This window comes from Pristiophorus japonicus, chromosome 8 (assembly GCF_044704955.1).
Source record: "Pristiophorus japonicus isolate sPriJap1 chromosome 8, sPriJap1.hap1, whole genome shotgun sequence".
Lineage (NCBI taxonomy): Eukaryota > Metazoa > Chordata > Chondrichthyes > Pristiophoridae > Pristiophorus > Pristiophorus japonicus.
The window spans coordinates 133,064,574-133,079,301 of NC_091984.1; the positions used below are offsets into that span (position 1 = coordinate 133,064,574).

Consider the following 14,728-nt stretch of genomic DNA (forward strand, 5'->3'; position numbering starts at 1 on the left):
ACGTGGTCCGATCTAGTTCAGATAGCAGAGGGGTCTGCACTGGGTGTTGCATTGTTGCTAGTGGCTGCAGCATGGTGATGAGCAGAGGGAACCTCGGGTGCCACCTCTCCGGAGGGCGAGTCCGCACCGGAGTTCTCCTGCGGAGGGCTCAGATGAGCCCATCGATGTTGGGGCTTAAGAAAGCAAGGTAGTGGCCATGCATTCCCAGATGTCGGGGGCACTGGAAGTGGTGAGGAGTGTGGATCATTAAGTGCATCATTAAGTGTATAAAAGATGGCTTGGAACTTTGTATCATTGGAGAAGCCTGGCTACAGACAACCAGCAGGCAGGCTCCCCACCGGTGCAAAATAAAGACGACTTGAATCTTCAAACCCAGACCTGGTGGTGTGTTTATTTTAAATAATCCACTACATGCTCCGACTCAAAAAGCTGGCAGGGGCACTGCCAGGAAACAGGCAGGCTTTTTTGTAGTGAATATAGGTGCTGTGGTGGAGTGGCAACGGTGGGCACTCTGATTGTGTCACCACGGCCACAAGCCCTGTACTGCCGCGGAAGTCGGGGGAACGGGGCAGAAGTGGCTACCGCCCCAAAACCCCCTGCGCTAAATATTGGTTGCGGCGGCATTTCCACTGCAAAGCGGCGGCCACTCGACTCCGCCACTTGGCCGCCGCTTTCCGGTGTTAACAGGCCTTATCGGGACCCTGAATTTCGGCCCCATTGTCTGATGCCACTTAGGCATCACGACAGTTCCAAGCGCAGCAGGTCTTCCAGCAGATTTCCCACTCATTATCACGCAGCCTCTGCTCATTCTAGAGGACAGTACTGAGGATTGGATGGTGTGGGGAGGTCGAGCACTAACTCCCTCCCTGCCAATTCTGGGATCTAGGGAGCGAGAGCCATGGCATATTCCCGTTTCCTGCTGGTGCGATGGGTGCTCTGTGATATGTCAGAAAGTGGTCATTGATGGTGTGTACCGAGGGAGGCCCACGCTCTGCCCATTGGCTACACGCCAGTCACATCAAAAGTGACCATCACCAGACACTTGTGTGCAGTGGTGCATTTTACAACCCAATCTCCAAGTGAATTAGAAATCCAAAAAGACCTCGTGAAGCCAGAATTCAAAAGGCGGAGAGTGAAGAAACCTCCCAACCTCAGCACTCCAAAACAGCTTGTTACAACTCACCAGGGACACTTGGCCTCATAATCTGTGTACTTTGTTTTGGGTCAATGTAATTCTGGGGCTTCCTGTAGCTCGAGAGTTGGTGAAAGTCAGCTACGGGAAGGATAGAATAAATAGGAAATTATGTTAGGGCACAGCAAGACATGGATATTTAAAGTTTCTCCCCCAGTATATTCAATAACAAGAAAGTTCTCCTGCTGTTTGGCAAGTTTGTAACCCGAGACCTTACTTCTCTGCTACTATTAGTGGACTGCAGGAAAGACTTGTAACCATTACAATACATGATACAATTGTATTATTAACTCCTGGTTTCTGAAAAGCTGAAGCTCAGAACAGCATCTCCGTGCAGATGACACAAAATGTATCTGCACCTGGTCAGTAAATGGAGCAATGTTAGGCCTACATCCTAGGGTTTTGAAAGAGGTGGCTATAGAAATAGTGGATGCATTGGTTGTCATCTTCCAAAATTCCACAGATTCTAGAACGGTTCCGGCGGATTGGAAGGTAACAAATGTAACCCCCACCCCCCCCATTTAAGAAAGGAGGGAAAGAGAAAATGGGGAACTACAGACCAGTTAGCCTGACATTAGTTGTAGGGAAAATGCTAGAATCTATTATTAAGGACGTGGTAACAGGGCACTTCGAAAATAATAATAGGATGGGGCAGTCAACACAGATTTATGAAAAGGAAATCATGTTTTACAAATCTGTTAAGAGTTTTTTTGAGGTTGTAACTAGCAGAATAGATAAGGGGGAACCAGTGGATATGGTGTATTTGGATTTCCCGAAGGCATTCGATAAGATGCTACACAGAAGTTATTTATCAAAATTAGGACTCATGGGATTGGGGGTGATATACTAGTGTGGATTGAGGATTGGTTAATGGACAGCAAACAGAGAGTAGGAATAAACGGGTCATTTTCGGGTTGGCAGGTTGTAACTAGTGGGGTACCGCAAGGATCGGTGCTTGGGTATCAGCTATTCACAATATATATCAATGATTTGGATGAGGGGGATCAAATGTAATATATCATGTCAAAATGGTTTGCTTCAGAAGCAGATGCAGCGACTTCTGGTTAATCCCTTACTAGTGAAAAATAAAGATATTAAAAATAAAATTGACAGCAAAAGAAAAGATAAATAAAATCTGTCCAAATGTTCATTTAGGACACACAGTCAGCCAGACACCAAATCAGAATGTGAAAAGATCCATTCAACAGCTACAAACTACACAATTTTCAGACAAGCATAAGAGCCATGTGCCACAACTCTGTGTATAAGATCGCATTGCTGAACAAAGCTGTTGTAAATCATATGAGATCCAAGGTCATGGACCTAAACTTCAATTGAGTGACATAACCAAATCAGTGGAATCAGGACCATGCACAAGTGAGCAACAGGTTCAGCATCATTTAATCCACAGATCCTCAAGTCCTTTGAGTGACCCACGAAAATGACCCAGCCTGAACCTAGCAGAAGGGCCTTCAAAGTGGATGACAGAGGCCTCATAGTCTCTGCCACCGATGAGATCCACAATCATTCGCTTTGAAAATGATGGAGGGGCCCCCTGTCCTCGCTGAATGGTCCTGCTGCAGACACTATGGATTGGTCTCACTGGGAGGCTAAAGTGGCAGCAGGGGCAGGCTTTGTGCGCAGCGCAATCAGCCTCCCTTGGGCTAAATTTGCACCTGGGCCACAAAAGTGGCCGCTTGGTGGCTGTTCCTGCTGGGTTTGAGCTTTTACAGAAATCCCTGGAGTCACCTACACAATTGCTAATGCTTCTTGAACCAATCCAGTCTTGACTCCCCAATAAAGGCATTTTCCGGCAGTGGTACTCTTATTATCTGCTTCCAAAAAGTAGGAAGACCTCAAATGTAGACACGTAAAGTGGCACAAAACGATGCCCTGTGCTGCTGTCTTGATGCCGCTACTGTGGGCGCAATTTCGTGCCATGGTGGCCCACACCTGATCTTTAGCTATAATTGAAAACAGAATAGCTGTGCAGTCAACATTGGAATTGACCCATGGTGCAGAAAGTTGAAACACCATCTCATCTTTTACAGATCATAACATATATTTTCAACAAACATCTACCTGCATGACATGCTTACACGACATTGCGCTGGGCCTGAAACTTGTGGCGGAGGCTTTGTATGGGGCCTTGAGAAAAAAATCGAAGAGCAAGTTATAATTTAAATGGAGAAAAATTGCAAAGTGTTGCAGTACAGCAGGACCTGGGGGTCCTGGTGCATGAAACACAAAAAGTTAGTGTGCAGGTGCAGCAAGTGATCAGGAAGGCCAATGGAATCTTGGCCTTTATTGCAAAGGGGTTGGAGTATAAAAGCAGGGAAGTCTTGCTACAGTTATACAGGGTATTCGTGAGGCCACAGCTGGAATACTGTATGCAGTTTTGGTTTCCATATTTAAGAAAGGATATACTTGCTTTGGAGGCAGTCAGAGAAGGTTCACTAGGTTGATTCCGGAGATGAAGGGGTTTACTTATGAGGAAAAGTTGAGAAGCTTAGGCCTCTACTCATTGGAATTCAGAAGAATGAGAGGTGATCTTATCGAAATGTATAAGATTATGAGGGGGCTTGACAAGGCAGTTGAAGAGAGGATGTTTCCACTGATAGGGGAGACTAGAACTAGAGGGCATAATCTTAGAATAAGGGGCCGCCCATTTAAAACTGAGATGAGGAGGAATTTCTTCTCTCAGAGGGTTGTAAATCTGTGGAATTCGCTGCCTCAGAGAGCTGTGGAAGCTGGGTCATTGAATAAATTTAAGACAGAGATAGACAGTTTCTTAACCAATAAGGGAATAAGGGGTTATGGGGATCCGGGCAGGGAAGTGGGCGTGAGTCCATGATCGGATCAGCCATGATTGTATTAAATGGCGGAGCAGGCTCGAGGGGCCGTATGGCCTACTCTTGCTCCTATTTCTTATCTTCTTATCTGCCAAATTTTTACCCACTCACTTAGCCTGTCTATGTCCTTTTGCAGGATTTTTGTGTCCTCCTCACACATTGCTTTTCCTCCCATCTTTGTTTCATCAGCAAACTTGGCTACGTTACATTCAGTCCCTTCATCCAAGTCATTAATATAGATTGTAAATAGTTGGGGTCCCAGCACTGATCCTTGCGGCACCCCACTAATTGCCATCCTGAGAATGAACCATGTTATCCTGACTCTCTGTTTTCTGTTAGTTAGCCAATCCTCTATCCATGCTAATATATTACCCCCAATCCCATGAACTTTTATCTTGTGCAATAATCTTTTATGTGGCACCTTATCAAATGTCTTCTGGAAGTCCAAACACACCACATCCATTGGTTCTTCTTTATCTACTCTGTTCGTTACATCCTCAAAGAATTTCAGCAAATTTGTCAAACACGACATCCCCTTCATAAATCCATGGTGACTCTGCCTGACCGAATTTTGCTTTTCCAAATGTCCTGCAGCTGCTTCTTTAATAATGGACTTCAACATTTTCCCAACCATAGATGTTAGACTAACTGGTTTATAGTTTCCTGCTTTTTGTCTGCATCCTTTTTTAAATAGGGGCGTTATATTTGCAGTTTTCCAATCTGCTGGGACCTCCCCAGAATCCAGGGGATTTTGGTAAATTACAACCAATGCATCCACAATCCCTGCCGCTACTTCTCTTAAGACCCTCGGGTGCAAGCCATCAGGTCCAGGGCATTTATCCACCTTTAGTCCCATTATCTTACTGAGTACCACCTCCTTAGTGATTGTGATTGTGTTAAGTTCCTCCCCACTATAGTGCCTTGACTATCCACTGTTGGGATATTTTTAATGTCCTCTACCGTAAAGACTGATATAAAATATTTGTTCAGAGTTTCTGCCATCTCCATGTTCCCCATTACTAATTCCCCAGTCACGTCCTCTAAGGGACCAACATTTATTTTAGCCACTCTTTTCCTTTTTATATACATATAGAAACTCTTGTTATCTGTTTTTATTTTTCGTACTAGTTTATTTTCATAGTCTATCTTCCCTTTTTAAATCATTTTTTTAGTCATTCTTTGCTGGCTTTTTAAAGCTTCCCAATCTTCTGTCCCCCCACTAGTTTTGCCCACTTTGTATGCCCTTGTTTTTAATTGGATACCATCCTTTATTTCTTTAATTAGCCACGGATGGTTATCTTTTCTTTTACACCCTTTCCTCCTCACTGGAATATATTTTTCTTGGGAGTTATGAAATATCTCCTTAAATGTACTCCACTGTTCATCAACCATCCTACACTTTAATCTATTTTCCCAGTCCATTTTAGCCAACTCTACCCTCATACCTTTGTAGTCTCCCTTATTTAAGCTTAGTACGCTGGTTTGAGATCCAACTTTCTCGCCCTCCATCTGAATTTGAAATTCAACCATGCTATGGTCACTTAATCCAAGGAGATCCTTTACTAGGAGATTGTTTATTAATCCTGTCTCATTACACACGCCCACCAGTGACTTTTTTCCCTTATTATTCCTTATCTCCACCCAAACTGTTTCGACAGACTAATCATTTGAGTCAATATCATTTCTCACTATTGCAATGATTCCATCCTTTATCAACAGAGCTACCCCACCTCCTTTTCCTTTCTGTCTGCCCTTCCAAATTGTCAAGTACCCCTGAATGTTTCGTTCCCAGTTTTGGTCACCTTGCAACTACGTCTCTGTAATGGCTACCAGATCACACCTATTTGTAACTATTTGTGCCGACAGCTCATCTAATTTGTTACGAATGCTGCATACATTCAGATAAAGAGTTTTAAAATGTGTTTTCTTACCATTTTCACCTGCTATGGCCCCAGTTTCTGATACACGCTGATGTTTATAGATTCTGTCCCTTCCTGTCATGCTCTGGTTTTTGTTTTCCCCCAATGCTACCCTGCTCTATTGCCTTCACTTTGTTTTGTGAGTTTTTAGGTTTCTGTTCACCAGAACCCCCCCCCCCCACTAATTAGTTTAAAGCTCTCTCTGCAGCCCTAATTATTCGGTTCGCCAGGACCCTAGCCCCGGCACATTCCAAGAGGAGTCCGTCCCGACGGAACAGCTTCCTCTTAGCCCAGTACTGGTGCCAGTGCCCCAGGAACCAAAACCCATTTCTCCCACACCAGTCTTTGAGCCACAAGTTAGCTCTCTGATCTTATTTAATCTATGTACTCATGGCTCGGGTGGTAATCCAGAGATTATTACCTTTGTGGTTCTGCTTTTTAAATTGGCCCCTAGCTGCTCATAATCCCTTAGCAGAACCTTCTTGTCTGTCCTATCTATGTCCTTGGTACCCATGCGGACCACGACAACTGGATCTACCCCCTCCCACTCCAAGTTTCTCTCCAGCACTGATATGTCGTCCTTAACCCTGGCATTGGGCAGGCAACACAGCCTTCGGGACTCATGCTCACGGCTGCAGAGAACTGAATCTATCCCCCTAATGATACTGTCCCCTAAAACAATGTTTCTTTTTAACTCCCCCCGCTTGAATGGCCTCCAGTACCATGGTGCTGAGGTTAGTTTGCTCATCCTCCGTACAGTTCCTGTTCTCATCCACACAGGGAGTAAGAGCCTCGAACCTGTTGGACAAGAGCAAGGGCTCTTCCTGGATCCCCATACCTTCCTGACTCGTAGTCACATCCTCCTGTCCTTGACTGCTAGCCAAATCTGGGTTAGTTAACCTAAGGGGGTATGACTACCCCCTGGAACACAGTGTCCAGGTAACTCTCCCCCTCCCTGATGTGTCGCAGTGTTTGCAGGTTGGACTCCAGCTCATCAATGCAGAGCCGAAATTCCTCGAGTTGCAGACTTACCGCAAATGTGGCCACACTGGACCTACTACTATATTGTTTCTTAGGACTGAGATGAGGAGAAATTTCTTCACTCAAAGGGTTATGAATCTTTGGTATTCTCTATCCCAGAAGGTTGTGGCTGCTCAGTCATTGAGTATATTCAAGATAGAGATCGATAGATTTTTGGATATTAAAGGAATCAAGGAATCTGGGGATAGTGCGAAAAGGTGCAGTTGAGATAGATGATCAGCCATGATCTTACTGAATGTTGGAGCAGGCTCGAGGAGCCTTTTGGCCTACTCCTGCACCTATTTCTTATGTTCTTATATACCTCTTAACTAATTCCCTGTCCAAGCCAATAGGTTGCCCCCCATTTCATCCACTCTCATTTTTGTTAACAGTCTCTTAAGTACTGGAGCTTCTACTTTTGTGTGAATTTAATACTGGAAAACAGAACCGTTCCCATTTCAGACACCAGGAGTCAGCAGCAACCACTCACAGGTCAGCGATGCCAGTTACATGCAAACTAAAGCTTCCACTGTTCTGTTCCAACAATCTCAGGGGACCACTCCCTGCAGGACCAGTGCATCACGTTCCACACCAGTCCTCCAGAGGCCTCCCCAAGTAAGAATGCCAACTGATGTTGAACAAAGGGCAGATTTCTCCTGCGTGCCGATGCCCACTGGGACTTGGATTGGCACTCGGTTTCACCGAGAATCCTTGCAGGCAGCACGGAGAGCACCTTTTAAGCCAAAAAAGGCTCCTCAATTATCATAAAAACAAGTAAATCCCACTGATGCCACACAAAAAACACCTGATCGTATGGAATGTCCTTTACATTTTTTCACTCAGAGGGTGGTGAACCTGTGGAATTCTCTACCACAGAAGGCTGTGCAGGCCAAGTCACTGAATATATTTAAGAGGGAGATAGATAGATTTCTAGAAACAAAAGGCATCAAGGAGTAAGGGGAAAAGGTGGGAATATGGTGTTGAGATAGAGGATCATATTGAATGGCGGTGCAGACTCGAAGGGCCGAATGGCCTACTACTGCTCCTATTTTCTATGTTTCTATGTTTCTATCCATGACCCTCGTGCAATGGAAAGCAGCTGGCATCCTTTTGGTTACTTTTCTTTTAAAGCGATACCAAAATGCACTGCCTTGTATTTTAGTGTTAGTATTTTGTTCTCCAATGTGTATCTGACTCAGTTTACCTTTGTGTGTTGCTTGTTTGAGTCCATAATCTGCAGGAGAGAAGGGATAACAATTTTAGTACTAATATCAAGATTTAAAACATAAAAGTATACCTGCAAAAATTAAAGGACACACAGCCCCCTCGAGCCTATTCCAACAGTGTACTGTACCCATTACCATAACAGTATAACCTTCCCAGTTCCTCAGCTGCCATCTTTAAGGTCTCTTTGAACTTGACTCCTGATTTTGGCAAGTTTCTACTCACCAAATTTATGAAGGCGTAGTCTTTAAACATTGTCTGATGCCACTTGGGCGTCACGACAGTTCCAAGCACAGCAGATCTTCCAGCAGATTGCCCACTCATTAACATACAGCTTTGTTTATTCTAGAGGACAGTACTGAGATGTTGTTGGGGGTAATATATTAGCATGGATAGAGGATTGGCTAACAGAAAACAGAGAGTCAGGATAAATGGGTCATTTTCAGGTTGGCAAACTGTAACTAGTGGGGTGACACAGGGATCAGTGTTGGGGCCTCAACTATTTACAATCTATACTAATGACTTGGATGAAGGGACCGAGTGTAATGTAGCCAAATTTGCTGATGATACAAAGATAGGTGGAAAAGCAAGTTGTGAGGAGGACACAAAGAGTCTGCAAAGGGATATAGACAGGTTAAGTGAGTGGGCAAAAATTTGGCAGATGGAGTATAATGTGGGAAAATGTGAGGTTATCCATTTTGGTAGGAAGAATAGAAAAGCAAAATAATATTTAAATGGAGAGAGACTACAGAATGCTGCGGTACAGAGGGATCTAGGTGTCCTCGTACAGGAAACACAAAAAGTTAGCATGTAGGTACAGCAAGTAATCAGGAAGGTAAATGGAATGTTGGCCTTTATTGCAAGGGGGATGGAGTCTACAAGTAGGGAAGTCCTGCTACAACTGTACAGGTTATTGGTGAGACCACACCTGGCGTACTGCGTACAGTTTTGGTCTCCATATTTAAGGAGGGATATACTTGCATTGGAGGCAGTTCAGAGAAGGTACGCTAGGTTGATTCTTGGGATTAAGCGGTTGTCTTATGAAGAAAGGTTGAGTAGGTTGGGCCTATACGCATTGGAGTTTTGAAGAATGAGAGGTGATCTTATTGAAACATATAAGAATCTGAGGAGACTTGACAGGGTGGATGCTGAGAGGATGTTTCCCCTCGGAGGAGAATCTCGAACTAGGGAGCATAGTTTCAGAATAAGGGGTCGCCCATTTAAGATGGAGATGATGAGGAATTTCTTCTCTTACAGGGTCATGAAACTTTGGAATTCTCTATCCCAGAGAGCTGTAGAAGCTGTGTCATTGAATATATTCAAGGTTGAGAGTGACAGATTCTTGAACTATAGGGAGGTCAAGGGTTATGGGGAACAGGCAGGAAAGTGGAGTTGAGGCCAAGATCAGATCAGCTATGATCTTCCTGAATAGTGGAGCAGGCTCGAGGGGCCAAATGGCCTACTCCTACTCCTATTTCTTATGTTCTTATGATTGGATTGTGTGGGGAGTTCGAGCCTGCCAACTGTGAGATCTAGGGAGTGAGAACCATGGCATATCCCCGTTTCCTGCTGGTGCTAAGGGTGTTCTGTGAAATGTCAGCGAGTGGTCATTGATGGCGTGTACCGAGGGAGGCCCACGCTCTGCCCATTGGCTACACACCAGTCACATCAAAAGTGACCATCACCAAACACTTGTGTGCAGTGGTGCATTTTACAACACAATCTCCAAGTGAATTAGAAACCCAATAAGACCTCATGAAGCCAGAATAGGCATTTCCAGATAGCTTGTTATAACTTACCAAGGACACGCTGCCTGCTAACCCGTGTACTTTGTATTGTGGCTTTCTGGGGTTCCCTGTAGTTGAAGGGTTGGCTAATGTCAGCTATAGGAAGGAAAGAATAAATAGGAAATTATGTTAGGGCACGGCAAGGCATGGACATTTAAAGTTTTTCCCCCAGTATATTCAATAACAAGGAAGTTCTTCTGTCGTTTGGCAAGTTTATAACCGGAGACCTCCTTCTCTGCTCCTATTAGTGCAATACAGGAAAGACTTGTAACCATTACAATACATGGTACAATTGTATGATAAACTCCCCGGTTTCTGAATAGCTAAAGCACAGAACAGCGACTCGGTGTGGATTACACTAAATGCTGGGCCTTTACTTCCAGTCTTAAGTCGCACGACAACGAATGTGGACTTCCCACTGCAGTAACATTTTAACGTAAAGAAAATAAATATAGCACTCCTCAGGAACAGAACTATTTAGAATATATGTTGAGTTCAACTGATACATTTTCATAGAGAAAAAAAGTCTCGTAACATGAAAGGTCCACTGTCCAATGGTCTTTTCCCCACACAAAAAAACCATTAAGGGTTCTTCGGCACCTCCCAAACCCACAACCTCTACCACCTAGAAGGACAGGGGCAGCAGACCACTTACAAGTTCCCCTCCCAAGTCACACACCATCCTGACCTGGGAAGTGCGTCACCGATCCTTCATGTCGCAGGGTAAAAATCCTGGAATTCCCTCCCTAACAGCACTGTGGGGAGTACCTTCACCACTTGGGCTGTGGCGGTTCAAGAGAAGGCGGCTCACCAACACCCTCTCAAGGGCAATCAGGGATGGACAATAAATGCTGGTCTTGCCACTGATGCCCACAACCCATGAACGAATAAAAGAAAACATTAAGCCACTAGCAAAATTTAGATTTTTCCCTTCAAAAAAGTGTCAGTGCCAGCTGTGGCCCAGTGGGTAGCACTCTCATCTCTGAGTCAGAAGGTTGTGGGTTCAAGTCCCTCTCCAGGAACTTGAGCACATAAATCTGGGCTGACACTCTAGTGCAGTGCTGAGGGAGTGCTGCACTGTCGGAGGTGCCGTCTTTCAAATAACACGTTAAACCGAGGTCCCGTCTGCTCTCTCAGGTGGACGTAAAAGATCCCATGGCACTATTTTGAAGAAGAGCAGGGGAGTTATCCCTGGTGTCCTGGCCAATATTTATCCCTCAATCAACATAACAAAAACAGATTATCTGGTCATTATCACATTACTGTTTGTGGGAGTTTCCTATGCGCAAGTAGGCTGCCGCATTTCCTGCAATACAAAAAGTGACTACACTCCAAAAAAGTACTTCATTGGCTGCAAAGCGCTTTGAGATGTCCGGTGGTCGTGAAAGGTGCTATATAAATGTAAGTCTTTCTTCTTTCTTTAAGCTAATGCGTGAGATTTCCATCTTCTACTCTTCAAATCAATTTTTTTTTAAGTTCGCACTTCTTTACCGACTCAAAACCAAAGTATTCTTATATCCTTCCCTTACGTCATGTGGGGGTAAAAGACCAGAACACTGAGTGGATATGGTAACCTCGGTCATCAAAACTGGATGTAAAACATTTTCTAGCCAACATTTTCCTCCAAGATATTGGCTCTTCACTGGAGTACATTTCAATGGTTCGCCCTTCCAGTAACTCACCCAAATTGGGTTATTGACAACTGAGCCTTTATAGCAGGTGCCAGTAGGCTTTTGACCCCAAGGGCCGCAACACAGGCCTCACATGTGCATCATCATCATCATAGGCGGTCCCTCGAATTGAGGATGACTTGCTTCCACGCCAAAAAAGGATGCGTTCACAGGTGTTTCAATGAATGACCTAATATTCCAGGTCCCGAAGATGCCTGGTGCATGGATTTTTTTAACCTGTGGTGGCCGTTGCACACCAGCCACCACACGGGCTTGACAGAGCTAGGTCTTGGTCCAGTGGTTAACCAAGACGACTGGAGACCACTTCTGCTACACGAACCTAGTGCGCACACATATTGCAGTGTGGGCTGGACATGATCAGCCATGATCTAATTGAATGGCGAACAGACCAGAGGGGCTGAGTGGCATAATCCTATTCCTATGTGCCACTGCTTCAAGTTAAACTGTGACAAGAGGACAAGGATTAAATCGACAAAAGGAACATTTGGGACTCATGTCAGGAAGCTCTTATTTATGCAAAGAGTAATTAGATTGTGGATAAGATAATGGAAGCAAAAGGCTCGCAACTGAGAGAGAAAATTGGATGGTATGATAGGGGAATGGTCGGGTTTTCCTGGATGGGTGCTCTCCTGCTTATTCCCCATCCCCTTTAATACTGGACTCTGTTCTTGAGCACTTTAGTGACACATAGAAACATGGAAACATAGAAAATAGGTGCAGAAGTAGGCCATTCGGCCCTTCGAGCCTGCACCGCCATTCAATGAGTTCATGGCTGAACATGCAACTTCAGTACCCCATTCCTGCTTTCTCGCCATACCCCTTGATCCCCTAGTAGTAAGGACTACATCTAACTCCTTTTTGAATATATTTAGTGAATTGGCTTCACTACTCTCTGGGTGAAGAAGTTTCTCATCTTGGTCCTAAATGGTTTACCCCTTATCCTTAGACTGTGACCCCTGGTTCTGGACTTCCCCAACATTGGGAACATTCTTCCTGCATCTAACCTGTCCAGTCCCGTCAGAATTTTAAATGTTTCTATGAGATCCCCTCTAATTCTTCTGAACTCCAATGAATACAAGCCCAGTTGATCCAGTCTTTCTTGATATGTCAGTCCCGCCATCCCGGGAATCAGTCTGGTGAACCTTCGCTGCACTCCCTCAATAGCAAGAATGTCCTTCCTCAAGTTAGGAGACCAAAACTGTACACAATACTCCAGGTATGCAGGTCCTGCAAAGATTGCTACGTGGTGTTCAGGGGCCAGGAATAATTTTTCACTTTGCTAACCCAGCATCACCGAAGCCAATTTTAGTCTCTCTACTGCCACCTCTTAGCTGAGATCAGATTTCTACGGCTTAGCTGCTCACTTGACCAACTTGCTGAATCATCAGAGAGCTGTTGTTACTCTGCCATTTATCAGGTGCAAACGTTGGTCAAAATGGTTTGCTTCGCAGCGACTTCTGGTGAACCCCTTACTACTGAGAAATAAAAACGTTTAAAAAAAACCCACGGACAGAAAAAGAATATAAATAAAATCTGCCCAAACACGTTCATTTATGACACACATTCAGCCTGACACCAAATCCCAGTATGAACAGTACCATTCAACAGCTACAAACTACTCAATTCCCAGTTCTGACGAAGAGTCATAGACATGAAACGTTAACTCTGTTTCTCTTCACAGATGCTGCCTGACCCGCTGAGATTTCCAGCATTTTGTGTTTTTATTTCAGATTCCAGCATCTGCAGTATTTTGCTTTCGTACACAATTCTCAGACTAACTCCAAGCATAAGAGCCATATGCCACAACTGTGTATAAGATCGCGTTGCTAAACATAACTATTGTAAATCATTTGACATCTAAGGTTATGGACCTAAACTTTAATTGAGTGTCGCAACCAAATCAGTGGAATCAGGACCATGCACAAGTGAGCAACAGGTTCGGCATCATTTAATCCACAGATCCTCAAGGCCTTTGAGTGACCCACGAAAATGACCCAGCCTGAACCTAGCAGCTTTCAATGGGGTCGATAGAAGCCTCGCTCATCGATTCTGCCACTGATGAGATCCACAATCATTCGCTTTGAAAATGATGGAGGGGCTCCCTGTGCTCGCTGAAGGGTCCTGCTGCAGACACTACGGATTGGTCTCACTAGGAGGCTAAAGGGGCAGCAGGGGCAGGCTTTGTGCGCAGCGCAATCAGCCTGCCCCTGGGCTAAATTTGCACCTGGGCCACAAAAGTGGCCTCTTGGTGGCTGTTCCTGCTGGGTCTGAGCTTTTACAGAAATCCCTGGAGTCATCTACAGGATTGCTAATGCCTCTTGAACCAATCCAGTCTTGACTCCCCAATAAAGACACTTTCTGGACAGTGGTACTCTTATTATCTGCTTCCGAAAAGTAGGAAGACCTGAAATGTAGGCACATGAAGTGGCACAAAACAATACCATGTGCCATTGTCTTGCCGCCCATGTCTAAGGCGTCCAGGCTGCTACTGTGGGCGCAATTTCGTGCCACGATGGCCCACACCTGATTATTAGCTATAATTGAAAACGGAATAGCTGTACAGTCAACTTTTGAATTGCTCCATGGTGCAGAAAATTGGAACACCATCTACTCATCATTCGCAGATCTTATATATGGAGCGTAACATATATTTTCAACAAAAGTCTACCTGCTTTAGCGACCCGGACGTACCTTGAGCTGTGGCTGAAAATAGTGGCTTCGTTTGTCTGTTGGGCAACCTCTGCGTATTGTCAGCTGGAAGAAATGGATCTGCAAAATAAGGACTCACATTAGTCCCCAGGGTAAAATTCTTTCACCTTTTTGAAATTCAGGTGACCTCGCAATCAAAATTGACAAGAGTTTATCATGCACAGGTTCCTCAAATAACAATGAGACATGCATGGCGCAGTGTTAACATAACAACAAACAAATGGGGTACAATGTTACAAATAGTCTTCAGAATCACCACGGCCGTGATATTTCCTCCGTGCTCGTTTTTACAGCTAGAAAATAATGCGGATTATGTGGTAGTCCTGGTACACTG

At 44.6% G+C, this 14,728-nt stretch overlaps 1 protein-coding gene across 3 annotated transcripts in view; it reads right to left on the reverse strand.

Moving 5' to 3' along the window:
- Window positions 1-14,728, reverse strand: part of LOC139268178 (torsin-1A-interacting protein 2-like) — an 87,332-nt gene that overhangs the window by 6,592 nt on the left and 66,012 nt on the right. For 2 of the 3 annotated variants that reach the window (XM_070886232.1, XM_070886230.1), the window contains 4 exons: window positions 14,377-14,454; window positions 10,007-10,090; window positions 8,188-8,217; window positions 1,184-1,273 (listed from right to left, as the gene is read on the reverse strand). In XM_070886232.1, coding sequence (XP_070742333.1) covers window positions 1,184-1,273; window positions 8,188-8,217; window positions 10,007-10,090; window positions 14,377-14,454 — 282 coding nt within the window. The remainder of the gene's footprint in view (window positions 1-1,183; window positions 1,274-8,187; window positions 8,218-10,006; window positions 10,091-14,376; window positions 14,455-14,728) is intronic. The other variant, XM_070886231.1, reaches the window with a different exon arrangement.